Source organism: Hesperophylax consimilis, chromosome 30, assembly GCF_061612785.1.
Source record: "Hesperophylax consimilis isolate HC1 chromosome 30, BYU_Hcon_1.0, whole genome shotgun sequence".
NCBI classification, from domain to species: domain Eukaryota; kingdom Metazoa; phylum Arthropoda; class Insecta; order Trichoptera; family Limnephilidae; genus Hesperophylax; species Hesperophylax consimilis.
The window spans coordinates 3512159-3527688 of NC_142865.1; the positions used below are offsets into that span (position 1 = coordinate 3512159).

At 36.7% G+C, this 15530-nt stretch overlaps 1 protein-coding gene across 16 annotated transcripts in view; it reads left to right on the forward strand.

The window, feature by feature from the left end:
- The window catches only part of LOC149409528 (serine/threonine-protein kinase MARK2-like), a 357017-nt gene that overhangs the window by 274499 nt on the left and 66988 nt on the right, over nt 1-15530 (forward strand). For all 16 annotated transcript variants that reach the window (XM_089649603.1, XM_089649590.1, XM_089649591.1 and 13 more), the window contains exons 3-4: nt 13304-13606; nt 14766-15132. In XM_089649603.1, coding sequence (XP_089505729.1) covers nt 13304-13606; nt 14766-15132 — 670 coding nt within the window. The remainder of the gene's footprint in view (nt 1-13303; nt 13607-14765; nt 15133-15530) is intronic.

The following is a 15530-nucleotide window of genomic DNA, read 5'->3' on the forward strand; positions in this document are numbered from 1 at the left end:
AATTCAAATGCTGCTAATTGGTTTATGGGTAGGAATTCAAATTAAAATTCTGCAATTCACTATAGGTCGGAATTCAAATTCAAATACTGCAATTTGTTATAGGTAGGAATTCAAATTCAAATACTTCAATTCGTTATAGGTAGGAATAGTGTTAGTCATTTTTTTGTATTTTCTATACGAATTTAAAATAAAATTGATGCCCCCAATTTACTACATTCTACATAACACATTTTGAGTCCTAGGCCCCAGACTTGTATACGGTGTCCAGAAACTAGTGGTACACATGGGAAACTATATAAATATCATATAGAGAACCCAAAAAATATTTATATTGAAAAAATTTTAAACTTTATAGTTTATATTAACTATTGAAGCCGAATTTACACTTCCACCCATTTTAAAAGACAATATGTAGCTAATAGTAATTTTGTATTGGCCAATATTTTTCAGATTTGTCCTAACAAATTCCAACCTTGGACTGGGGATATATATATATCTACTGGAAAACTAAAGCTCAAATCAAAAAATAGTTATACCTCAAAACCGAATCCAAATGTGATTGTTTGCTGACAATACCAACATTTAGAGTTTCCTTTTCTTAGGTGTTCGCAAGTAATAAAGACGGAAACTGCATGATCAGGTCATCAGGTCAGTCAAGGTCGCCTTGCCACATCGAGGTATATTTTATCAGGTCAGTCAAACATTAGAGGAAGGTCGCCTTGCCAGTTGCCACATCGAGGTATATAATTTGAGATGTTTATACAACTCAATGCCTTGCCATTGTATTGTTTGTTTTAAATTTGGCACGTGTTTTGTAAACTGTAAAGTAGTGACATTGTTCTAAAACATTGGGTCATTTCGTAATACCTTTTAAACAGGAAATGTTATTAGTTTAGAAATTACCTGCCACAACATGGGATTATGAATCATTCGTTGGAGGTGCATCCTTCTTCTGCCTGTTGAAACTGGCCGGTACATACACCTTCAAGTAAACTGAGCATAGACTTGCGCAAGTATACCAGAGCGTTTGTACGAACCTTCAAGTAAATTTGAGCAGAGACTTGCGCAAGTATACTAGAGCATGTGTAGGAACCTTCAAGTACATTTGAGCAGAGACTTGCGCAAGTATACTAGAGCGTGTGTAGGACTGTATACTGTTCCTCTTTTACACGAAGTTAGTAATAGATACGCAGTTGTGGCGGATCTATTTAGCTGCATGGAAGGTAGTTACAAGAAGACTACATTATCATATACTTGTACATTATAACAATATTTGGATGATTTGTATAGCGCCATTTTTGTGAAAGATCACCTCAAGGGCGCTGTACAAATATATGATGCATTTCTACAATTATATATCTTATTACTAACTATAGACTAATCAATTTATCACCAATACAAAGCCATATGTATAATGCATTTGATTGATGAAAGTGATGCTAGAATGTACATTTGTAATTATTATTATTTATTTACATTTTATACAGGCAGATAATATACAGTACCATAATTACCTGGTTGCTCACTTGAGATTAACACTGTTCATTGTTTATTAGAGAAATTTGGTACGGTTTGTTCTATTTTGTACGTACTTGTATCTCCTAATTTTATATCCGTTATTTTACAATCAAATGGCACAATTAATTGATATTCAAAAAATATATATTTCTTGTTTTTGCTTTATGCTTTTTATGGTATATTTATACCGTAGGTAGATATTGAATATTAAATAAATAAATTATATCACATGATATCTATCTATAATTGTATAAAAATCTAATTATTGAAGACAATATTAGCCATTTTTAAAAGAAAATCTGAAACAGATAAATCAGAAAAGGATACGGTCACATCTAGTATTGTCTAGTATTTAGTATTGTCTTCTGGTAGTTCTTATTCGAAGTATGATACAGTTAAAAGTGACCGAAGAGGATAGGGTCCCATTAGCTCAGTGGTAGAGCGGTGTCCCTGCAAGACAAGGGTCCTGGGTTCGAGTCCTAGATGTGACCGTATCCTGTTCTGATTTTTCTGTTTCAGATTTTCGTTTAGTAATCGCTAATATTGTCTTCAATAATTAAATATTACAAATTGAGGTATTACTCAATAAAGTTATTCCAAACATTAAATATATAAAAATCCATGATAGTTTGATAATGATATTGAATTATGAGTTAAAATAAATAAATATTCAACTAGTTGTTAACCACTAACTCGCATTACGGGGGTGGTGTGGGAGGTCAGGGGTGTCAAGTACCACCGCCCCCTACCCCCCTACCCCCCTGTAGCGCAGAGAACTGTCAACGAAAGCCAGTACCTACCCATACTCAGTATATCGCATGCGCTTGCTTTGCAACCAACGAAACGAACTTATCAGAAATCCGCGCTACGAAATTGTACTGATTTACAGATCAGGCATTGTGCTGTTTTAAGGTGTTATTTTTAAACAGAATTATGTAAACACGTGTAAATCAAAGTTAGTTTTTTTGTGACTGTTTTCTGATGTTGATTTAGCCGAGTGTTTCAAAAATAAATAAATAAAAAGTGCATATTTTATATAACACCGTATTTTTGTGAAAAATTAACTCGTTTACGCTTTACTGCTAATAAATTGCTCGGAAAAACGTTTGACCGGTTAGTAGCCGGGTGTTCAAAGCGTCTGCTTCCCACTCGGGCGTCGTGGGTCCAATCCATCATTGCCCAAGCAACATTTTTTCACAATAATGATGGTAGCAGGACGATTTACAATATTGTCAGGTTATTCGAAAATCGGGAATGGAAATTTGTGTTTCTTTAAATAAAAAACAATTCAAACTTAGGTATGATTTATTAAAGGTAAACATATGTTTACAAGATAAGATTTTATGCAAACCACAAAGGATCAGAAGGTGCGGGTTCAATTCTCGTCGGCGGCATTTATTTTTACTCGGAAGATTTTTTCAATTTATATTTGTGTTTCTGGCTAATAATTATTACTTATAATAATTTGTTACAAACTTAAGTACATACTTAACTTGGTGATTAAAACTGTCCTACCCTCAAATATGTACTTTTGAATTTAATAAGATAAATTGAATACAAAGGAGCGAAGTTAGCCAGTCCACAGTGGAGTGCTGATACCTACCCTGATTGAATTCTGTACAATTGAGGTTCCTGGGGCGTATGTGCGGTAAATCCATGTATGATCACGTAAAGATGCGCAAATAATGCACATCTGATGTAAGCGTAATGCGTAAGATGAAGAAAGGGACGCTTGTTGATCGAATGAACGAAGAAAGGAGTTTAAGGAGAATATATGACGCGATTGTGAATTGAATGGTAAATATATATACTTATGTCGGGCCATAATAATAATAATATTTGCATGATTTATATAGCGCCGTTTTTGTGCAAAATCACCTCAAGGGCGCTGTATAAATATATATAATACACTTTTACAATGATCTATGTTATTACTAACTATATATGGAGATAATACTTACCTGGTAGGTCATTTGAGATTAACACCTAATTAACATTAAATAATTGTTTACGAAATTTAGATACATGATTTAGGACATAATTGCTATGTCAAGAGTCAGAATAATAGAAGAGTATGTATGACATGATGTATGAATGTGAATGAGGCAAGGAGCGTGTACCAGGACAGAGTTGTTTAACAACCCGTGCTCTTTGCCTACCCCTGCGGGGAAACTGCGTGATGGTTAATTATTAAAAATTAGTACAAGTTTAATCGCTAATTTTTAAATAAATTTAAGGTATTTAATAAAAAAAAAGTACTAACTAACTAACCATCACGCCTTTTCTCCGTAGAGGTATGCAGAGGGGACGGACCACCAAACAACTCGGTCTTGGCACACACTTCTTGCCTCATTCACATTCATACATCGTCTCATACATACTCTTCTATTATTATGACTCTTGACATGGGCCCACTCAAGAATTTGATTAACTTGGTCATGCCATGTCTTCGTCGGGCGTCCCCTACTTCTGCTACCATTCACATGTGCATCGTATATTCTCCTTACACTCCTTTCTTAATCCTAGTCATTACGCTTACATCGGCCTTGCACTCTTTGCGGATCTCCACATTTCTCACACGATCATACTTTGTTTTACCACACATACGCCTAAGGGATGTCATATCAACAGCATTCAGTCTACTTTAATTCTTCTTCTTTGGACAATTGATATTAACGTAAAAGCTCAACCATACATCTGGTACTAGTAGTATTCGATTGGGTTACCCATAGATGCCGTTTGTCGAGTATTGTAGAGACCGAGTGTATTATAAATAAAGTGGCAACTTCAAGGTCGGGGTCCAGATTATTCCAACCGCCTGCTAATTAAGATATCAGAGCCGTTGTAAATCTATCACGTGAAAATTCAAGAGGTTAATTGAATCAGAGAGTTTGTGTTTGTTTTAAGAAATACATATTCAGCTTACGTTTAGCATTTCGTTTAAAAACGTAGCAAATACAAGGTGCAGAGCTATACCGAGTACAAGTACACTACAGTGTCTCTTGCTGATAACATTGTGTCATTGTGTTTATCTATCTCCCTGCGACACACTTTGTGTTATCACAGCATTTTGCCGTTCATAATAATTATTTAAATTTTAAATGGCAAACGAACGCGAACTAATAAAAAATATATAATCTACAGGGTGTTAAGGGACGTACTTGACTTACAAACAGTGATTCCTGACATTATTTGGAGTTGAAAATATTTAAAAAAAAGTAGAAAATCAGTAGGAATTGGACAGCTGGGGTCGATGTGAGGGGAAGGATTAGAAAAATAAAAATAAAAAAGTAAACAAAAAAGTCACCCGAGACCAAAATTTCGTTAAATTTTTTTACTCCAAATAATATCAGGAATCACTGTTTAAGGCGAAGCTTAATGCTAAATCACTATTTTAATTAATATTTATAACGAATTGGTGAACATTATGAATACCAAAAAGTATGCTTTAGATAAATTGAAGGTTTTCCTATCGCTTCGCTTTAGTAGAATACAAATCTGTTAGAGAGAGTACAGAGACGTTTCACTAAAATACCAAGAGCTCTGAAAGATCTACGATACGAAGATAGACTCAAGGAACTAAGATTACCAACATTACAAGAAAGAAGAGAAAGGGGTGACTTGATCGAGACTTTAAAAATTTTATCTGGAAATTACAGTTGCCCTAGCATCCAAGAAATCTTCACTGCTAATAAAAAAATAAATCTCCGTGGACACTCAAAAAAAATTACCAAAACGCCTTTTGCATCTAATCCTAGAAAACACTTCTTTGCGAATATAGTAGTGGATGCTTGGAACAAACTCCCACAACATGTCATCGATGCAACAAATATAAATCAATTCAAAGCTCTATTGGATACACATTTGGAGAGAAGAAAGGACTTAGTTCAAACTTGAAACAACTCAATTACTGTCAAACTTGTTGTGAAATCAGATATGAGCGCATCAGCAGAATGCTGCCAGCTATGCACATAATAATAAATAAAAATATAAATTACTCAATAAAAAATATAAATATAAACTTCCAAATCAGATGTTATTTTTTCTCTTATTTTTAACGTGAAGTGTGCAAAATTTCGTCAATAAGTATCAAAATTCTGCTTTAAAGGGTGGAACAAGGGTATAGGAGTTGAACTCTCATTAGAGTGACCTTGCTCTTATTCTGAAGGCCAAGTGACCAAATTTTCATTAATCTCGATTAAATCTTTCATTAAAATCTTCTTAATATATAAAAATGCAAGATTATTACTAATACGTGTTCCGATGTATTATTAATTAATTTAAAGTTTATCAAGAAACGGCCTGCAATTCGGATTACCAATAATTTTCGCTTAAATTGTCATACAATTTATATACAGGGTTTTCCAATAAGAGGTGTTATTTTGAATAGACCGCCATTTCGGTAGATGTTAATTTTGAAGCTGTCATTTTTTGACATTTGACAAGTAGAAACTACGCCATTAATAAAAATGGAACGATACACGATTCAACAACGCATTGAAATTAAATTCACTTGAGTGAATCAAATGCAAATCATCTTGAGTGATGAGGCCCATTTCCACCTCGGTGGCTTCGTCAACAAGCAAAATTGTTGCATCTGGGGCTCGGAAAACCCAAGAGTTATTGTTGAAAAGCCTCTCTATCCTCAACGTGTGACTGTTTGGTGCGATTTATGGTCCGGCGGAGTCATTGGACCTTACTTTTTCGAAAATGAGGCTGGAGCAACAGTTACGGTGAATGGTTGCGCTATCGAGAGATGATCAACTATTTTTTGTGGCCGGAATTGGATGGTATTGATCTGGACAACGTTTACTTTCAACAAGACGGCGCTACGTGCCACACAAGCAACGAAACCATTTTTACCAATTACCAAACCAATCTTTTACGATTGAATATCAAAATAACACCTCTTATTGGAAATCCCTGAATATTCGTTTCCATTGTGATTTTTCATTACATTGATTTTAGTGAGTCCGTAATACTGCTTACAGTTCTTACCCGATAACCTTGTTTGGTTAGTTACTTGTGGAGCTTCTCACTTCTTACTTCCTTCTCTAATGATCTAATGCTATTAATATTATAATAACAAAAGTTATTATGTTAATTCCGAACGTATATTGATTAGCTCTTTTATTGACTACTTGCTCATTCCCGCATAGCTTCGTATCTTACTAATTTGGGCGAGGATGCTGTTGATTAGTGTTTTCATCCCGCTGTGATCCCGGGAAGGGATGTCACAGGTCACAGCTGTGGTGAAAAGGTCATGTTTGCTGTAGAAAATTAAGTTACCTAACTTCTGTTACCTCTGGCAGGACTGACTCCAGCGACGCTTTGTTAATTGTCGGCTTCGAGATCAGCTAACCCAGAGAGATAAAATACCCTTTTGTAAAACAAAGGTTAAAGGAACAAATTACATTCCTTTGGGAGGAATGATACAGGTGTAAACTGTTTCCTCAATTAACCCATAGGTTACATTATGTATTTACCAGCTGCCGTGTACATACTGAGATAGACATATACTATCACGGACTTTTATGTAGGCCTTTTTAAGATATACAATTCCGTAGTACATTATTTATATGTATCTCATGACCTCATGAGGTTTAGCCAGCGTTAGGAATGTAGTGCTCGAAAATATATTTTTACGACTTGATTATAAAACATTGACTTTTCTCTATTTTCTATAAATATAATAAGCATACATCATATATGTAAACCTTCCGGAAGAAATTCTCTAAATTATAGTATAAACCCTATCAAAATCCGCTGCGGGGTTTAGAAGAACTAGGCGCACAAACATACAGACTCGGATAGTGACTTTATTTTATAATATCTAGAGATACACGAACTTCTTCAGATTATAAGGTTGCACAGTCAGAGTTGACCTAGACTACATAGTCTTAGGATAATGTGTTTTGGTGCATATGTATAAACTTATTACGTTGATGTCCTCGTAAAACGTCACTGAGAAACGGCATTTTTTTTGCATTTAGGCATCACAAAACTCTAATAATCTGGGCTTGCTCGAGGCTCAAATTTTAATTAATTCCGACAAATTCGCAATTGTAATAATAGAAAATCGGACTCGCTGTCGATGACGATGCATTCTATCAACTTTTGGTGGCAATCTCGTACACACACGCGGATTTACACGCAGTTCTCTGAAGTCGTGTGATATTACAGTAGTTGATGTACGAAATGAATGTGTAAGCGCGGTTTATTTCTGTCCCTGGCAAGGAAGGTAACGTGTAGGACCAATTTTTTAAACTTTTTAGAGATATTTTAAAATACATGTCTTAAAAAAACTTTTGGTTGATTTTCATTTAAAAATAATACATTTATTTCGTGTCGTAATTTAAATAAAATTGTTAATTGTTATTATTTAAAAAAATAATATTATTAGCAAAATAGATGGTGCCTCAAAATAATATTTTTCTACGTTTTGTGAGTTTTTGAGCACTTAGGGGGGTGTGGGGCCAATGGCGGAAGTGCAAATAATTTGAATATCGAACCCGGCCATGTTTCCGAGCTGCTCCTCCCGGAAGCGGAAGTGGAAGATGAGGAACCGGAAGCCGCCATTCCTCCCCTTCAGCTTGCCATTTTCCGGTTTCATCCGGATATTTAGGAAGAGGACAAATCGGATAACGAAAGTGAGTTTGAATCGAGTGAAAAGATACGTGCTCCTTGCTTAATCCACATTCATACATTCTCACCTCATCATAGACAACCGCTAGGAAACGCGATTCTGCTGTCTCCCTCTAGTTCTTTATGCTTTTGATACGGATCGCTATCTATACATCATGTTTGGGCGATACATAGTAGGAACGGGTCGTTTCTACGACTCATTCTAGTGCTCGAAAGCTTGTTTGTGGAATTTTTTTCTGCTTTTGTGTTTCCACCTTCACAAAATTTATTTTTAATTTTACTACTTTGATTTCGTCCTGACAAGTTGTTTCGTAATTGTTTTGGCATAAGTCTTCTGCAAATATAATTTTACTCTAGCGGAGACCCGCGAAAAATCACGGGATATTTTAATTGTAGGATTTGTGAAGCTGAATGCATTTATAAAAAAAATGTTAATTTCAGACAGTCAGAAATTTTCCTTTTGAATGAACACCGTTAGTAAACATGAAAAGTGACACTTAATTAAATTAAATTGAAATAAATTGTACAGCGCCCTTGAGGTGATTTTTCACAAAAACGGCGCTCTACAAATTATCCAATTATTATTATTTTTAATTCGAAGCGACACCTTGTTCTAGAGTTTATTGAACTGGAGTTACAGACAAGAGTCACAACCGAGATTATAATTTTGTATGTAGACAGTTTTTTTAAAATTGTTTATATTTTTGTAATCTTAGCATTTATTCTATATTTTATTATATTTATTATTACTGATTTAACTGTCACAATAATTTCTACATTTTTTATGACATCAGAAATAATAATATGAACACATAATATGAAAATGTAACAACTCACCCCTGTTGTCTCCCAGTTCGTATTTACACTCTGTCGAAATTAGCTCGAAGCTTTTTTCTACTCTGACATCTGACAGTTATAGTAGTAATTTGCAACTGTCAAAACGTATTCAAACGGTCGTACAAACAATCATGAAAATTCCAACTGTAAGTGTTAAAACGTTTCTCATTTTTTATTTATTCAGTGACTTCATTGATACGCCCATTAATTTTGCTATTTTCATGTACGCGGTGCACAAAAACTCGCGATTTAAACGTAAAAGTTTTGTTGTGACATTGCAGGTTAGGAAAATTGAGCCAAGCGTGTAAATATCACAAATGGAAGTGTTATATCAGTGATTTATTTTAAAAAATCCATATAGTTTTATCCTTTTATCAGCATATTACGACTTGGAATGGTTGAATCGTTATTGTTTTGATTTTTATGTGACAAGAGATTGAACTGCTGATGTCATCAGACTATGTTGGCAAAACTATTATTGGGGAATGTTGTGATGTTTTAATAAGTATATGTTTATATTTAACGGTATTGATTAATAATTTGTGTTAATTCACAGTTTGTTCATTAAAATAATAGTAAAGTTGTCAGTTTTTCCGCTTCACGCAAAAGCTCTGAAAAAAAAATAACACTTGATTTCAACTTAAATATCTAATGGAGACAAACTATTTAAGGCGGGGATTTAAGTATACATGTAAAAAATAGGTATTTAAGTTGTTAGTTTGGGTTATTTTAATAAATTCTTAACCTTCAAACTTAACTTAATTTTGATTGAGATAAAATGTAACTTTAATGCATCTTTTAGCATAAATAGTTGTTACTTGTAGTAATTAATTTAAAACCATGTGCTGTTTATAATTATTTTGCATATTAAGCATGAAGTGGAATTTGACAAGTTTATAAAAATTATATATTATAGTATATCTGCGGCTCATTCCAGAGTGGTAGATACTTTCAGTATCACCCTGGTGAAAGTCCGCCATTCAGAATCCACACATTGGTCGAAATGGCATTAGCCATGTTTGGTGACCAGATCTGAATAGCTAGGTACTTTTCCACCTTCCTCTCCCCAATCTCCTTCCCATTAATAATTAATTTATTCTTTCATCCTTCCTTCAGCCTCTCAACACACCCCAATTGGGGGTTCCATAGTCTCACTGGTTTAAGACAATTGCGGTACTCATATACATCAACAATAATTTAAGCTCCCTTGCGCCCGGCAACTGGTCGAGTTAACAAAATGTGGGCACCTTGTGCTTGCGTACGAACCTCCGTGCAGAGATGTATAGCGGTAGTCGCTAAGATATTTGAATAGTATCGGATACTTGAACGCTGATTCTCAGTTCGTTAAAGCTTTTAAGTGTGGTCAGCAGAAAAGCTCAACAACATAGCCATTTGACGGCCGGCATAGTCCAGTGGTAACGCATTGGACTGCCATTCCGAAGGTCGCGGGTTCGAACCCGGCGTGCGCAAATAAATTTTATTTGATTAATTTGTGTTATTTCACAATTAATTAATTAAAATAATATATAGTATATTTGCGACACGTTCCAGAGTGGAAGATACTACCAGTATCGCCCTGGTGTAAGACCACCATTCAGAATTGAAACGTTGCTCCAAATGGCTTTAGCCGTGTTTAGTGACTAGATCTGAATAGCCAGGTACTTCCCCACCGTCCTCTTTCCCTTCCCCACTTACCTTCAGCCTCACAACATCCCCCAATTGGGGATGCCATAGTCTCACTGGCTCCAGACGGGAGCAGTTGGGACTCTTGTGAGGTATTCACTATAAAAAAAAAAAAAAAAATCAACAACACAATATAATGCTGTTAAGCTCGTCATGCCTAAGTCTAGGGTAAATGCAGGTAACTCCATTAATGGAGGACTGAACGCAGTTGGCACTAACAAAAAATTGTCCAAAGAAGCGAAGCTAGCAGTCCACAATGGAGTGTTGGTACCTACCTTGATGTATGGAAGTGAAGCATGGAATTGGCAGAGGAAGGATGAAATTAGACTGAATGCGAGGCGTATGTTTGATAAAACCATGTATGATCGTAGTGAGAAATGTGGAGATCCGCAAAGAGTACAAGCCTGATGTCAGTGTAATGAGTAAGATCAAGAAAGGGATGCTTAGATGGTTTAGGCATGTAGAGCGAATGAGCGAAGAAAGGAGTGTAAGGAGAATATATGATGCAAATGCGAATGGTAACAGAAGTCGGGGACGCCCGAGGAAGACATGGCACAATTAAGTGAATCAGATACTCGAGTCGGGCCATGTCAAGAGATTTGTATTAGACGATGTGTGAATGTGGCAAAAAGTGTGTGCCAAGACCGAGTTGTTTGGCGGTCCGTCCTCTCTGCCTACCCCTGCGAGGAAACGGCGTGGTGGTTATTTAAGTATGAGATATGTGTAAGATATATTAGAAGAAGCTTAGTTGACAATTTTGGAGATCGAGCTTTTGCAGTAGCAGGCCCAACAGCTTGGAACAAACGCCCTTTACATTTGCGAAAGATCGACAGCTCATCTGAGTTCAGAGCAAAACTAAAGACCTTTTCAACTTGCCGTATCCATAATAATGACAGCATTTTTTTCAGTAGTATTTCATTGCTCAGTCCAGGGGATTTTTCTCCTTGACTACTCAGATTAATGTAGCGTAAATTGTTTTTGTAATACTTTATACTTTACCATTGACACCACGGGCAGAAATCTTAACTATCTGTATTTGTAAACGTAAATATGGATGTTAGTCGTAAATCTCTAGTTTAAGCCGTAGTTGTAAGTCATATTATAGTGGTATTTTGTATATACCCACTCTGTCATAAAAATATGTATAGTTTTAAGTTACTAGTTAAAAGTCTTGCTTGTAAAATCACTAGACATTAATCACTAGTTATAAGTCACTAGCTATTAATCTTAGTTATAAGCCACAAGTCTAAGTCATAGGAATACATTAAATGTATAAACTAAGTTGTTAAGCTCCCTTGAGGTGATTTTCCCACGAAAACGTCGCTATACAAATAATCCAATCATCATTATTATTATTATTTGATTTGCATAGTGTTAGAGTGAGAAAACAATATATGGGCTTTTATATAGAGTAGCGCCAACTCACTCATCTTCTTTCTACACCAGTTCATCAATAATGTTAGTCATTAATCCGCCATACTAATAGTCAACGTTCCCTCTAATTGTTTCATAGTGTGGGCGGCACAATAACTTATCTGTACAAGATATATACAAATCTGGTGACACTGTTTCAAAGACCCAATCCTGTCTGATTACGTCTAAAAGGGATCTAAATGATAATCTAGTCTCCTTCAACGGAAGCAATCTTCCGAACAGGCCTTCCATTGATATGCTTGGTGTAACTATAAGTGACCAGCTCAGGTACGGGGGCTCCATCGAAGCCAGAGTAAAGCTGGCCTCTCAGAAGCTGGGCGTACTGTACAGGGCCCGCAGATACTTTAATAGTACACAACTGCTGACCCTGTACAAATCGCAAGTGCGGCCTACTGTCGAATTTGGCAGCCATCTCTGGTCCGGAGCCCCTAAATACCTGAAAAAAACCCTTGACTCTGTGCAGAACCGGGCGGTCCGTTTGATAGATTTCCCAATCTTAACAAACGGACTGCAATCTTTAGAGCACAGGCTTCAGGTAGGTATGCTGTCCTTGTTCTATCGGTATTACAATAGAAGATGCTCTGAGGAACTAGCGTCATTGATCCCTTCGGCACCGGTGCGTAGTCGGGATACACGCCAAACGCGCGCCCAACATTTGTACACGGTTGACATTTGTCACATGAGAACGGGTCGCTTCTACGATTCGTTCTTAAGTTCAACAGCTCGGCTGTGGAACGAACTGCCGGCCTCTGTGTTTCCTCCCTCCTACAACATGGGACTCTTCAAGACCCATGTTCACTCCTTCCTCTCCACAAAAAGACCCTCCACACAGCATCCCCAAAGATGACATAGGCCCTGAGGGAAATTATTTTCTTCAGGGCCTCCTGTGTGGAGTTAATATAAAAAAAAAAAAAAACTTTCCTTTAATCGAGATATGTGTGGAAGATGTGAACATGTGTGCGGACGATTTGTAACAAATGTGCAGTCGCACATGCGTACACCTTACAGGGAACATTGCTAGTGGTATCTTCAATCAGTGTATCAATAAATACTACGCATTAATAGAAATAACAGAAGTGTTATCTAAGATACCTATCTCTCATACAAAACTCTAAATAATATTGGCGCAGCTGGTAGGATACATAATATACGAATTGTTGCTAATTAGTTATTTTTTGTTTTCCAGAGCGCCTCGGAATCGTCTGCGGCTGGAGCGGCGGCCGTTAGCAGTGGAGGGGCTACCGGAGGCGGGGGCGCGGCCGCCGCGGGGGGCACGGCGGCCAGTGGGGGCGGGGCGGCGCGGCCGTTCCGCTCGCGCCCCTCGGACGAGCCGCACATCGGCAAGTTCCGCCTGCTCAAGACCATTGGCAAGGGCAACTTCGCCAAGGTGAAGCTGGCCAAGCACGTGCCCACCGGAAAGGAGGTGGCTATCAAGATCATCGACAAGACGCAGCTGAATCCCGGTTCGCTGCAGAAACTATTCAGAGAGGTGTGTACAACATTCTTATATATATATATTTTTATTTTATGACGCAAAAGTGGGACACGGTTAATAAGCACATTTTATTTCAAAAACATTTTATATCAGTTAGATAACAATGAGAAACATCTATTTCAGTAATGCAGAATGGAAAATAATGTATTTTCATAGCTATTTCTTTTAAAAAATGGATAATTTTACATTTTTTCTGCACTCCATGTTTTGACATAATAATATTAAAATCGTTTATATTATTTATGTTTTAATCAAACCCTGATTAAGAATCTATTTTAGGTTCTTCTTTTAGGTTAAATAAGAGAGGAAAAAACTGACCTCAAAACTTCCGCATCAATAGTTTTATTTTATTTTTTTAAAGTGCTTATTATGCCCGTGTCACACTTTTCTGTATTTTTAACAAAATCAACACAAATTAATCACATAAAATTTTGTCGTGCATGCCGGGATTTGGATTATAATTTATTTGAGGTGAAAATTATTTAATGCGAAAACTGAGTTTATTGAGTTTTGCAGATTTCAGCATTATTAGGTCTCATATCCCTAGAATAATATTATATTGTCAATAACCAATTTTAAAACAAATGTTTGCATTTCCATGTTCTCCTTGTACTGCGTACACTGTGAGGTTTGAATAGTCATATATTTATTTATTTTATTAACTTTTAACACCCCTTTTAGGGGCTTTTATATATATAACTGCACTGCATCAGTCACAATCTTTTGTATTTATTTAGTGATAAATTGAAGATGTCCACTGATTCGGCATAATTATTTCACTCCGTTGGTATTCCGGACAGTGAAGAATACATATTGTGGTAGTTACTCCCAGAATTTCTGCACTAAAATAAATCCCAACTTCTAGTATTACGTAGTGAAAGCTTATCATAGCAAACGATTTCATACTATCAAATGCATCTTTTTTAAGTACATGAGCCAGCATTGAAAGAGCACTCGCAACAAGCTCGCGGAGCACCAACATTCGCTCTAGGATAATAGTTTATGTTAATCAGTGTCTTGATTCTTTTAAGGTTTCTATTATTAACATGTAAAGCTGAGCTATTTCTGTATTCTATATTCACTGAATGTAAAAAAACTTTCATATTACTATCTATTTTAAAATACAATGTGTGTTTTTTTGAATGGCTTGCAGGTCCGAATAATGAAAATGCTGGACCACCCCAACATTGTGAAACTGTTCCAAGTAATAGAAACAGAACGAACCCTCTACCTGGTGATGGAGTACGCGTCGGGGGGCGAGGTGTTCGACTACCTGGTGCTGCACGGCCGCATGAAGGAAAAGGAGGCCCGGGCCAAGTTCCGGCAGATCGTCAGCGCCGTGCAGTACTGCCACCAGAAGCTCATCATCCATCGGGACCTGAAGGCGGAAAACCTGCTGCTGGACGGGGAGATGAACATCAAGATTGCCGACTTTGGCTTCTCCAACGAGTACAAGCCCGGCCGGCGCCTGGACACCTTCTGCGGAAGTCCGCCCTATGCGGCTCCCGAACTCTTCCAAGGTGAGTTTCCAATCCGTTCATCATCAGATATATTTATTTATTTTGCAAAAACATTATTAAAACCAATACTTTGCAAAAGCGATAAAGAAAAATTAAAGAAAAGCAGTTAGTTATCAGCAAGATTGGTCTCCCCACAAGCATGACCATTGGCAAGTTAGTTCTGCAGGCCGGGAGATAAAATAGTCTATGTTGTCGGTGACGTAGATAACCATTGGGAACATAGAAATTAATGCTCTCCATGATGACTGAGTTTTCAAACCATTCACGAATCAGTCTGAAGAAATGTGTAGCAATGCGCACATCCCTCCTGACCCGTAGATAGTTCATTCTGCGCATACCCAAAAGAAAGTCAGTGGGATAGAGCCACGGGTAGTAGTCATAGTAGTCATGTAGAGAAA